The 12,921-nt window shown below is 53.1% G+C and overlaps 1 protein-coding gene across 3 annotated transcripts in view; it reads left to right on the forward strand.

The window, feature by feature from the left end:
- SHANK3 (SH3 and multiple ankyrin repeat domains 3) overlaps positions 1 to 12,921 on the forward strand; it is a 264,751-nt gene that overhangs the window by 166,513 nt on the left and 85,317 nt on the right. For all 3 annotated transcript variants that reach the window (XM_087969020.1, XM_087969021.1, XM_087969022.1), the window contains one exon: positions 9,513 to 9,626. In XM_087969020.1, coding sequence (XP_087825146.1) covers positions 9,513 to 9,626 — 114 coding nt within the window. The remainder of the gene's footprint in view (positions 1 to 9,512; positions 9,627 to 12,921) is intronic.

Consider the following 12,921-nt stretch of genomic DNA (forward strand, 5'->3'; position numbering starts at 1 on the left):
TTCTCTCCCTCCTTTCTCTCCCTCCCTCTCTCTCTCCCTCTCTCCTTCTTTCTCTCTCTCCCTCCCCCTCTACCTTGTATCTTGTAGAGGGCATGCATAAGCGCACCAACGTGCCTACCTTCCCTGTGCTATTTTTTCTTTTTCTTATATGTATCCATTTCATGTATTCAAAACTATGTTTATACTTATACCTGTCATCTTGTAAGCAATTGACAAATCAATTAAATAAAAATAAGTAAATACCTACCTACCTCCCCCTCTCTCCATCATCCATCCATCCATCCATCCATCCATCTATTTTACTGGAGTGGCTGCTGGATTGATGGCAGTCTCCAGCACACACACACACACACACACACACACACACTGCTCTCCACCCATCCATCCTTTTTAATTACCAGATTGATGTGTTTATTCTTGTTGTGATCCTTGGTAATTATTTACTTTATTGCCCTATTGTTTCCCTTCTGTTTCATGCCTTTCTGGGCTCCCCCCTCCCCTTCTTATGAGAGTAGAATGGCCCCCACGTCAAGGTAGGCGCCAAATAAGTTTATCAAGTAAGTAAATAAAGCCGCGTTTCCCCCAAAATGTTGTTGGGTGGACCGTTCAGGGAGCCCCTGCCTGGCCTGGTGCCTGGGCCCTGCGCACGAGACCCCTTTGGCCCCAGACCGCAAGAGATTCGGCCTTGCAAAGGGTAGATCTACCAGGCAAGGGTTTCCTGGGGGGGGGGGGAAAGTGATCCAGTCTCCTGCACCCAAACCAAGTAATCCATGCATTGGCCAGCTTGGAGGAGGAGGAGGAGGAGGAGGAGGAGGAGGAGGAGGAGGAGGAGGGAGGAGGAACTGTGGGCGCTTCCATCACTGGAGGCTTTTCGGGGGAGGCTGGGCAGCCGCTGGTCCAGAATGGGGTGGGGTCTCCTGCTTGAGCGGGGGCCGGACCAGAGAACAGGATCACAGGGTAGGGTCTCCCTCAGAGGATGGGCAGGAGGGGGCTCTGGCTGCCTGCGCGTGAAGCCCCTCCGAGGGGCAGCCTGCCTGGCTTTCTTTTCGTTTGGCTTTCATTCTGGGCTGTCAAATCTCCCAGGAAATGGACATTGGTGCAGAGCTCCAGGTCCTTGGCTTGCAACGGTTCGCTTAGTGACCGTTGGTGGCCGTGTCCCCTGAGGTCACCTGATCCCCTTTTCCGACCTTCCGAGAAGCAAAGCCAACGGAGGGAAGGAGGGGAGCCAGATTCCCTTAACAACTGGGGCAAAGGAAGGTTGCAGAGTGTGGGGGGGAAACCCATTTCACTAACCACGGTCTCGCTTCCCAGCGGAAATCGTGGTCTCCATTGCGGCCATAAGCCGAGGACCCCCTTCTCCTTGAAGGTTGGAGCCAGGGGTGGGATTCCAAAATCCCAGCAACCGGGGGCGTGGCCATAGTGGGCGTGGCCTGCTGGAACTTTCCCCTCCCCCAGAGTCGGGAGGATTCCCTCGGCCCTCTGAGAGGGAGAAAGCGGCCTGCCCCGGGCTCCGGAGACCTTCCGGGAGCAGGAAACAGGCCCATTTCTGGACTTCCGGAACTTCGGGGGCGTTTTCCCCCTCCCAGAGCCTCCACGCGCGGACCCTGCACTGCATCCAAAACGGGCCATGGGAGGCTCCTGGGAGGAGAGGGGCGGGTGGGGTCAGCCGTTTGGTTCAACTCCCGGTTTGGCAAACCAGATGTAAATTTAGCTCCCCAACTGGACCGGACGGGCTGAATCCCACCCCTGGTTGGAGCCCTGGAGAAGGCAAGAGGGAGAGGAAGAGGCCCTGGGCTCCTCGCCACCAAGCTGCCTCCAGCTGCACAGAGAGGAGGAGGAGGAGGAGGGAGCCGCCGCCCTCCCCTCCCCCGGAAGGAAAGCGAAGCCCCTCGGTCTCCAAGGAGATGGCAGATTGTCAGAAAGCGAAGCGGGAGGGAAGCTTCAGCGCCTGAGCACTCGGGCCTCGGAGGGAACCTGCCTAGCAACATGCCGAGAGCCTGGATCCGCAGGCTCCGGCCGAGCATCCACGGTTCCCTCCAGAAAGGCGGAGGGGGAGGATGCGGCCTCAGGCAGGCTCCGGGCTTCCCTCTAGCGAGGGGGGAATGCAGGTGGCCCCCCACTTGCGACCGTTCCGAGTTACAGCGGCCCCAGAAAAGAAAAGCGGCTTAACGACCGTTTTCCAGCACTTACGACCATTGCAGCGTCCATGTGGACAGCGTTCGGACACTCGGCAACTGACTCGTATTTATGACGGTTGCTGTATCCAGAGGCCGTGTGATCTCCTTTGGCGACCTTCTAGCGGGAATCCCATGATCCTGCAGCCGTCATAAATGCGAGCCAGTTACCCAATGGCCGTGAGGATGCTGCGAGGGTCGTAAGTGTGAACAACAGCCTTCGGTCACTATGTCTCAGTGCCCTTGTGATTTTGAATGGCCCCTGAATGAATGGTTGTAACTCAGGGACTTGCCTAGTCTGCAACAAATTCCTTATAATCTCTCACTTCTTCTTGAATCTCCTCTTTTTTCTCCCTCTCCTGCATCAGCCAATCTACTTTTCTGGCTCTCTTCCTTTTCCCCCAACATAATTTAAAGACATTTGAACTCTTCCTCTTCGCGGTTTCCTTTCCCTTTTTCCGGCTCCACAGATTTTCCCGTCCTGTGTTTTTCCCTTCCGGGTCCAGAAGAAAACGTCCAGCCTCTTAACCTGGCTTAGCGTCCCGCCTGCAATGTCTCTTTGCGGCTTGGGCTGCTCCTCCTCTCTGACCCGCTGGGAACTGGAAGGCTGGAGGTTCGAAACCACCTCTAGGTCACCCTGAGGTCCTACAGCCCTTTTTGATCTCCTGTTGGCCTCTTTTTCACCAGATCCCTTTCTTTTTTAGTTCTGTCATCGAATGTGTCTGTTTTGGACATTTCCCATTGGGGGGTCCTCAATTGACAACCGGTCGCTTTGTGAGCTGACTTACACTTCAGCAGGTACTTATGACCCAGATTCAAAGACACGACAGCCGCCTCTCCGGTGGCCTTGTGGTCACCTTTGGGCTGTTTGCACAGTCACGCCATCAGGGGACCGTGGTTTACACCTTTTTTTGCCAGAAAACAGGAGACAATGGATTTGCTTAACAACTTCAGAACTGCTTAAATGACCACCACAAAATCAGATCCCCTGATGACCTGCTTAACAGCCGATGTGTCTTAGTTCCACAACTCTGGGCTCCATTATGGTTGTAAGTTGGGGGCTGCCTGCATTGTAAAATACAGGTAATAAAGTGATGGTTTTCTAAATTGGGGTCCAAATTGGGGTCCCACCATTAGGAATAAATTTAGAACTGACTGCCCCCCGAGCGGTTCCAAGATGCCCTCGTTTAGAGCAGGGGGTCTATTTATTTCTCTGTTTCTTCCTTCGTTCCATTTTTGCAGCCGCCCATCTCAGTCAAGGCCTGAAAATGATTTCTTTTCGGGTCATGGAAGTCAGGTGGGTAAATAACAATGGTTTCCCAGAACCCTTGATGAGAGACAGAGCTCCGGTGATAAAAATGGGCCGCTCGTTTGTATTTATATTGATTTAGCTGTCGGCATCTGATGGAACCTCCCCCCACGATTCTAGGGAACACAGTTTGAAAAATCTGGATTTAGAACAGCCAGGAAATTGGTTTGGCTATCATGCCAGGCGTGCATCTCCCCAGTCTTTGCGATTGAAGTGCCCCTTCGCCTGCCCTAAAACCTCCTTTATTTCGCCGTCCTCGGCGTCGCTTCAAAACGCGGTGGGCGGCAAATCGCTTTAATAAACAAATAGATCTCCGTGGTTTGTTCAAGGGAGCAACAGAAGATCCCCAGGTACGAACAGAACAGAACGAGAGAGTTGGAAGGGCTGCAGAATAGAATGAGCTGGAAGGGACCTTGGAGGTCCTCTAGCCCAGCCCTCTACTCGAACAGGGACTCCATATCATCTCAGACAAGTGGCTGTCCGGTCTCTTCTTCAAACCCACAACTCACTGTCAGTAAGTTACTCCTTAATTCCAGGTTGCTTCTCTCCTTGATGAGTTTCCAGCCATTGTTTCTGAGTTGGAGGGGACCTTGGAGGTCTTCTATTCCAACCCCTGAAGGGAGGACCAGGTAATCATGACTGAGCCCCTGAGGGCAGGACAAGAGGGAAAGGATGGAAACTAACCAAGGATGGAAGCACCCTGGAACGAAGGAGGAATTTCCTGGACCATGAGAACAAGCAATCAGTGGAAAAAACTCCTCTCCGTGAATTGTGGGCGCTCTGACCCTGGAGAGGCCTTTAAGAAGAGACTGGACGGGGTCTCCTGCTTGGGCAAGGGGGCTGGACCTCCAAGGTCCCTTTTGTCCTCCTCTTGAGCCCTTTCCTGCCTCTCTCCACCCCGTCAGGGTCCCATTACAGCCATCCTATCTCTGTTCCCACGGGCAACGGAGTCTTCCTAGCTGCCCATCTTCCAGCTCTGGCACCGAAGCCCTGGAGGTTGTTGGCACCAGCCCTTCCGATGCCCTTTTTGCCTCCTAGCCATCATGTTTGCCATCCTTCCACTTGCAGCCTTGGCCCCCCTGCCCAGCCCCTGGGAAGGACCAGAAATCACGCGGGCAAAAATTGGCCAGTTAAAGAGGTTTCATTTCAGCCCAACCTCCAGCCCCTTTGATGAAGGCTGCAGATCCCAGAGTCCTCCTTGGGCCATTCTGCCTCTTATTTGTGGGGGGGAGGTGGGATCTCACACGCACACACCCCTCCCCCGAGGCTGGAGGGGTGGATGGTGGGGGGTGGAAGCAGGGCAGGAGGGCTGGGTGGGCGAGTGAATGGCCTTGATTAAGCTTGATTTGGTCTCCTTCTCAGCTGCTTCCCTCCTTTCCTGCGTAATTGGCTTGCTTTGAGGGAGCCGTCCAGCAGAGAAAGAAAGAGACCAGCCCACAGAAAAAACGGTCCCTTTGCGCTGAGGGTCCGGCGGGAGGGGAGGGGCAGAGGCCCTCGCTCACCACCCACTGCTGGGGTCCTGCAGGAACCCACAAGCTGCCCAGAGAGAAGCGGCCTAGGACTAAGGAGGCATTTCCCAGCCGTGAGAACAGGGGGGCTGCTTCCCTGCAGAGGTTGTGGGGGCTCCATCACTGCAGGTTTTTAAGAAGAGGCTGGACGGCCCCTTGTCTGGAATGGTCTAGGCGGGTCTCCTGCTTGAGCAGGGGGTTGGACTAGAAGACCTCCAAGGTCCCCTCCAAGATGACCTCCCTCTCCCTTGGAAGCTCTGCTGGACGGGACAGTTGATGTCCAGCTGCCTGGGAAAGATCTGGGTGGCTGGGCCAGCCTCTGCTTCCCCGCCCCCCCCATCCAACCCTGCCCTCTGGGTAAGAGTCGCTGGTCTTGGCAGGGGGGGAGGAGGCCGAGTTGGCCCTGGGATGCTTGGCTCCCTCCCTTCGGGTGTGCCAGCTGCTGCTTCGCAGAGCCTCCCTCTGCAGGCGGAGGACGGGCCCTCCTCTGCTGCAGCAGCCATTATCTTGCCATGAAGGATGGCCGAATGCAGCTTGGACGGGGGCTGCACCGAGTTGGCCACCCCCAGCCCCCCACACAAACACACATTCTGGATGGTAAGGCGATAATTGCAGGCATTTCTCTGAGCCCCTCCCCCAAAGGCCTTTGATCTTGCATATATCAGACTGAGAAGGAGGAAGGGGGAGGCCAAGTCCTTTGACCGCCAGGGAACGTCTTGTAGTCCGGCTGTTCTCGGCACTGACACACAACCACATGGGGGGGGGGGGTTGCACCAGCACAGCCTGTTTCTGCCCCACTGGAGAGAGTCGAGGAATCTGGGCAACCTCTTATTAGGGTGGAATCGTGGAGGTCAACTCCTGGATCAGCACAGAGATGTCCAGAGGGATGTCCAGCCTCCACCAGAACAGGTCCAGTGCAGAACAACTCACCCTCTACTCTTGATTTAATCTTGGGAAGTTTTTCTTGCATTTTGGCCTTGACTCATTCATTCATTCATTTCTTCATTCATTCATACAACTTTTATCCCACCGTTATGCTTTTCCTATGTAATTCACTATGATGAACGTACAGATTAACAGTTGAGTTGGAAGGGACCTTGTAGGTCATCTAGTCCAACCCCCCACCCAAGCAGGAGACCCCACACCATTTCTGACCGATGACAGTCCAGTCTCTTCTTGATGGTCTCAAGTGATGGTGCTCCCACAACTTCTGTTCCATGGGTTGATTGTTCTCACTGTCAGAAAGTTTCTCCTTATTTCCAGGTTGAAAAATCTCTCCTTGTTCAGTTTCCATCCATTATTCCTTGTCTGGCCTTCAGGTGCCTTGGAAAATAGCTTGACTCCCTTCCTCCTATCCATGGCAGCCCCTCAAATATTGGAAGGCTGCCATCCTGTCTCCCCTGGTCCTTCTCTTCCCTAGACTAGCCAGGCCCAGTTCCTGCAACTGTTCTTCAAATGTTTTAGCCTCCAGTCCCCTCATCATCCTGGTTGCTCTTCTCTGCCCTCTTTCTAGAGCCTCAACATCTTTTTTACAGTATGGTGACCAAAAGTGGATGCAGTATATACCTAGCATTTCCCCCTCCCTGTTTTCCCTAGAACAACATCCCTGTGAGGTGAGTTAGGCTGAGGGAGAGGCATTGGCCCAAAGCCACCCAGCTGCCTTTTGCACTTAAAGCTGGATTACGAGTCCCAATCTCCTGGTGATTGGCCCCAAATCCTAGGATGCATTGGCCCTTTTGGCAGCTGCTGCACACTGCTGGCTCATGTTGAAGTGATTGTCCACTAGGACTCCAAGATCCCTCTCCCAGTTACTGTTCCTTCTATTCTCTCCTCTGCTGCTCTCATAGGAATATTGAGGTACCAGAACAAAGTTTGTGGTGTCTCTCCTTAACGTGAACAGGAGCTGTTAATGATTATATTATGACAACCATTTTTTAACCCACTATCAGACAGTTGACATCTAGCCTACCTTTAATCAGCGTGCTAATGGACATATCAAATGTTTTGCCAGAGTCAAGTTATATTATGACTTTTTGAATACCCACAATCTATTAAGGGATTGATCCAATCCCATAGCGGGCATCTTCTGCGGCTAAATCTTTTGGGACAAATCATTGCTGATTTCTGGAGACTGCTGCATTGTTTTCAAGGGCCTTGCAAAAGCATCTCCTTACGATTTGCTCCAGAAAGTCCCTAGGTATCTGTCTTACACTGGCTGGATTTTAGCTGCTAGATCTTTTTTGCTCTGGGGACATCAGCTCCTTCCAAGGAACGAAGATTCCAAACCTATGTCTATTTCCGTACTCTTTGCAATTTTCAAGTGGAAGGCATCTTTTTGGTTGGAGAAGACCGAACCGAAATAATTGAATAACTCTTTTGATATGGGACAGCAGTTTGCTCTTTTCATGCAGCAGCAGCTGGCATCCTGTTTCTTTCATTCCCCTTTTCTTTTCGGCGTATTGATGGAAGCTCTTTTGGTTGTTATTCTAGCATACTTCTAACCTCAGGGTGAAAATTCTCAAGCTGGAGGCTGCTGATGGTTAGCCCTAAAGGCTGGGCACTGGGCCTCAAAGAAAGACCATCCTTACAGAAACAGAATAGCAGAGCTGGAGGCCTTCTGGCCCAGCCCCCTGCTCAAACAGTGGAACCTACCCAATTTCAGACAAATGGCTGTCCAGCCTCTTCTTAAAAACTTGTAGTATTGGAGCACCCGCAATTTCTGAAGGCAAGCTGTCCCACTGATTTCTAACCGTCAGGAAATTTCTCATTAGTTCTAGGTTGCTTGACCTCTTTCCACCCATTGCTTCTTATCCTGCCCTCAGGGGCTTTGGAGGATAACTCAATCCTTTCTTCTCTGTTGCACCCTTCAAATATTGGAAGATGCTCTCATGTCGCCCGATTCCTTCTTTTCATTAAACTACACGCACACAATTCCTGCAATCCTTCTTTGTGTGTTTTCGCCTCCAGCTCCTTAATCATCTTTGTTGCTCTTTCTAGACTTTCAGCATCTTTTTTTTCTATCGTGGCAACCAAAACGAGATGCAGTATTCCAAGTGTGGTGTAACTAAGGCATTATAAAACAGTACTAAGATGTCATGTGATCTTGGTTCTGTCCCTCTGTTAATGCAGCCCGGGATTGCACTGGCATTTACCCCGGTGCTTCATGTCCTTTGCATGCCAGCTGGGGGATCCTGGGAGTCCCTCAAAAGGGCAGCCCCATTTCATGGAACACTCTGGCCCCAAAGGTGTTTGGGAACGGAGGAAATATCTATTGGCATTCCAATGCAGAGAGATATCTGGGCCTTAGAGTACGGGGGTGGAGGCCCTTGGTGTGTTTATCATCTTGAGTTTCTATTATTTATGGATGTTTTGAACACTCCCTGGGGAGGATTTGTGGTAGAGTCTTCCAGGGTTGAAGCTTCCAAGATTCTAAACAGGGCTGTCCAACCTTGGCAATTTTAAGACGTGTAGTCTTCAACTCCCAGAATTCCCCAGGCAGCCATGCAAAACCCCAGAATCCTCTGCACCCTGTCCACACTTGGTCCTGGCCAGAACCTGGACGCTGCCTTGATCTCAAGTGTGGGGGGCAGTGGTGGGATTCTACCCGTTTCCCTACCAGTTCGATGATCGCACACTTTGCGTGTACGCACACCTAATGCCCGCACGCACAGCTTTCCAAACACCAGCTGAGGCTCCGCAGCACCAATCAGCTGAGAGGATAAAGAACAGAAAAGCCCAGGGCTGGGTGGGTGGGAGGGAGGGAGGGCCGATCCTGGGTGGGAGGGAGGGAGGGAGGGGCCGATCCTGCACTTTTCCCTTCTTTCTTCTTTCAGTTGATCATCAGTGTGTTTTTTTACTACCAGTTCAGCCAAACCGGTAACAAATTTTGCTACCGGTTCAGCTGAACCAGGCCAAACCGGGAGCATTTCCCCACTGGTTGAGGGAGGGGGAGCCCACCAGACCAGACCAGGCCCTTCTGGGCCTTGGAAGCAGACTCACCCAGAGGCCGAGAGGCTGGAGCTGCAATGGGGCAGCATGCTCCGTTCAGAGGTCAATGCCCGTACCCTGATTCACACACGCCTGGGCTGATGGGCTAACAGGAAACCGGTTCTCCCTTGTCTTTTTATCCGTTGTTGGGATTTTGGGGTGCGGTTGAATCAGAAAGTGCCTTTTGGGAGCGAAGTGGAATTGGTTAGAGGAAGCATCGTATAACTTGGCACGAGTTAGGGGTCTGGGCGATATCAAAGCACCGGCAGGAGACGGTAGCTTACAAAACTACCAACGAAAATGGATGCAGATTTTCATAGAAAGGAAAATCCATAAGTTTTGACGAGTGGTTCTCTCAGCAGGCCTGTGGGCGGGACAAGGGAAGCGAGAGGGCCATGGCGGGGTGTCTCCAGTGGGCACCTGGAATGGTGGGGTCGTGTCAAAGAGGGAGGGGCAGCCCTTTTCAGCCCTCCGTGTTCATGCTTAACATCAGTGGATCTGACTCTCCTCCCCCCCCATTCCCCCCCCCCGCAGTGCTCAGCATCGGAGAAGGGGGCTTCTGGGAAGGAACTGTGAAAGGACGGACAGGCTGGTTCCCGGCAGAATGCGTCGAGGAAGTGCAGATGCGGCAGTTCGATGCCCGACTAGGTAAGACCCTTTCTGTGTGTGGGGGGGGGGAGGGTAGATCGAAGAGGGGCGGCCAGGACCAAGGTGCCCATTGGGGGCTGTTGGCTTCCCTTAGCCCCATAGAGCCACGAGGCAGGACAAGCTGAGGGCTCGGCTGTTTGGTGGTCCTGCCGGGCCTAGAAGGGCCTCTGGAGGACAGTGAGTGGGCTGCTTTCATAAGATGGTCTGCAAGCTACTGGACCTCATGGTGGCACCAGCTGCTTTATGGGTCTTCAGCAACTGATCTAATGCCCTTATTCAGAGGTCTCCAAACTTGGCGACTTTAAGACTTATGGACTTCAACTCCCAGAATTCCCCAGCCAGCAAAGCTGGCTGGGGAATTCTGGGAGTTGAAGTCCACAAGTCTTAAAGTCGTCAAGTTTGGGGGGCCCTGCCCTTAGCGGAGAAAATGTTATTGCTCCTCATCCTGGTGGACAACAACCCCTGTCCTTCTCCACATCTTCCCTCTTAAATCTCTTCCGCCGTAGATCTCCCCAGTTCCTTAGCAACACACCTCTGGGGTAGATTGGTGCCCCTGGGGTGTTTCTGGTACGTTGAAAGAAACAACAAAGCAAGGTGTCTTTTGGGGTCCGGGGGAATCTACTGAATCAAGGAACCTCTGCTCTCCGGAAAAGGCTAAGAGGTGCCAGTGCCCAAGCTGGTCAACCTTGCAGGCTTGCAAGCTAGAAAGGTGAAGCAGGTGTCGTGCGGGCTCCTGGCTCTGTGGGTCCTGAGTGTGTTGCCTCTGTTACATCTGTTGCATCTGTGTGGGAGGAAAAGAGAAAGCGGATCCCTCGTGCACTTCCAGGCGGTTTCTTAGGACCAGCTGGCTCTTGGTTGTGACTTTTTCAGGTGACCTAGACTTTCTCTCAGAAGGTGGAAGCCTCTTCCAAAGGCGGCTGCTACCTGGAGTCCATGAATTGCCCTGTACTTGAGGGGAGCCACCACATGTAGGGTTCTGGGTTGGCCAAGAGATGGCCACGGGGCCAGAAAAGCAGGTTCCGGTGTTGGGGGCACTAGAACCAAGGCAAAGCGTGACGCTCTGGGTGGGTATCAGTGGAGGTGAGGGGGTGTTTTCATGGACTGCAAAGCTGCTTTGTATGCAGGGAGTCCCTTGCAACTGTTGTCTCGAGCACCGCCGTAAATCCTGGGGAGTCGGAGGGTTTTCTTCGGGGATGCTGAACTGAGACGGAGAAAAGATGCCATGGACATTTGGTCGTGGGCTGGCTGCAGGAGAAATCGGACTCATTGGGGACCGTTTGGGGTGGGATTTAGGATATTCAGGAGGCAGAGCAACCTTTACAGTCTGCCCTAGAGGAGAGGAGATGACCTTGGAGAAGGCCACACCACAATCGCCAGGAAGGCGCCCACAAAGTCAGGAGCGGGTGAGGAACAAACTCAAGGCTGCCCCGTCTGGATCAGGATACAGATATTGAGATTCTCTTGTTGTACTTCGTAACCCTAGAGTTCTGTTTCCTGAGGTGGCCTACCTTGAAGGGCTGGTAGCACCAGTCTTTGGAAGAGGGGCTTCCCACACACTTCGTGGCCCATCAACCTACCAGCTGGGCCGTTTTCCTTTCCACCAGCCCCCTAGATCCCACCTTGGTGTATATTCATATTTCTCTCCAGAAGCTTAGGATCCCGTTTTTCCTCTGTCAAGAGAAGTCCCACAGGTGAGCATCCGTGTCTGACAGGACTTGAACCTGGGACACCTTTGTGAGAGCCCCTCCCTTCTCTGTGGAGCCCCTCCCCCAGCTCCCTTTTAGCTTGGGATGATCAACTGTTTTTGCCCCAAGGGGCTGCTTGAGGTGCTTCCAAGCTGCTGCAGGTGGCTGGTCGTGTGGGGGTGAAGAAGGCTGGGGGGGTGGGGGTGGCAGAACACCTGTAGCTCAGGTGGAGGAAGAAGGTGGGGGTTCCTTCTCTGAGCTTGTGGGATGGTTTCCTAACGCTTCGTTACCAGGCCAGGTAACATCTGCAGCGGAGTTTAGGGGATGTCCGTGTTCTTCCACTTGTAAGGACTTCACGTGGTCAGTAGGTCTTGTGATGGGGGGGATCCCGTCAGGTGAGGGTCTTGTGGTGGGTCCTGTGACCGGACCCATCGTAAGTGACCTGATCCACTCGTGAAAGAGCCAAGTCAGCAACTTCCTTGCCTTCTGCCCGTGTTACAGGAATCTTCCCCAGACTGCTTGCCTTCCCTTGTGAACCACCAGAGAAGGTTCCATGGGGCTGGGTGAGGGGGGTGGGGTGACGGTGAGGCTTAGGCCTCTTGTGGCTATGCAGGGACTCAAGGCTACTTCCCCACTTGACCCCACTTCCCTGCCTCCACCTGGAGCTCCCTCCATTCTTACTCTTGCACTTCCTGATGCTTTCCTGCTCTGGTTTTGTGTAAGGGGACAGCTGGGCAGGATGTTGAGGTCACCTAGTTTGGATCATGAAATGTCTTTAAGAAAACACCCAAGCTCAAGGAGCTCACAGTTCTCCCTCTCCTCCTCCTCCCTCCTCCCTGCAAACCCCGCTCCCCTCTAGCACCGATAATGTTCCCTAGTTGGGTCACGAAACGACTGCAAGAAAACCACCAAGCTCAGAGAGCACCAAGGACCCCATAGTCTTCCTTCCTTCCTTTCCTTCTCCTTTCCTTCTTCTTTCTTTTCTTTTCTTTTCTTTCTTTCTTTCTTTCTTTCTTTCTTTCTTTCTTTCTTTCTTTCTTTCTTTCTTTCTTTCTTTCTTTCTTTCTTTCTTTCTTTCTTTCTTTCTTCTCTTTATCCTCCATCACTCCTCGACCTTCCGCCATTTCTCCTTCCCCTCCTCCGCTCCTTTCCCTCCTTCTCCTTCTCTTCCATCCCTTCTCCTCCCCTTCCTGTTCCTCCTCCTCCTCCATAAACTCCCCTCCCTTCTAGCACTGATCATGTTCCCTAGTTGGGTCACGAAACATCTGCAAGAAAACCCCCAGGCTCAGAGAGCACCAGGGACCCCCCTCATATCAACCCTGAGCTACAAATGTTCTCCCTCTGTTGGTGCTGAGGGAGCATCGAGCAGTGGAAGCTCCCATCTACTCACAGCACATTTTGGCACCCTGCCTGCCTTTCCTTTCAGCCCCCACCCCACCTTCCTTCCTCCCAGGAGCCCCCTCTTTCCTGGGCACAAACAGTTTCGGCATGTTCTGGCACCCCCCTGTAGCTCTGCCCTGCTGGATCGTTGTTCTCAGTGTGGCAGGGTGGGTGTGGGCAGGATTCCTCCTCCTCCTCCTCCTCCTCCTCCTCCATTGCCTCCTGCCACC

Source organism: Notechis scutatus, chromosome 6, assembly GCF_049901735.1.
Source record: "Notechis scutatus isolate UNSWTSFEM ecotype Mainland chromosome 6, rNotScu1.2, whole genome shotgun sequence".
NCBI lineage: Eukaryota > Metazoa > Chordata > Lepidosauria > Squamata > Elapidae > Notechis > Notechis scutatus.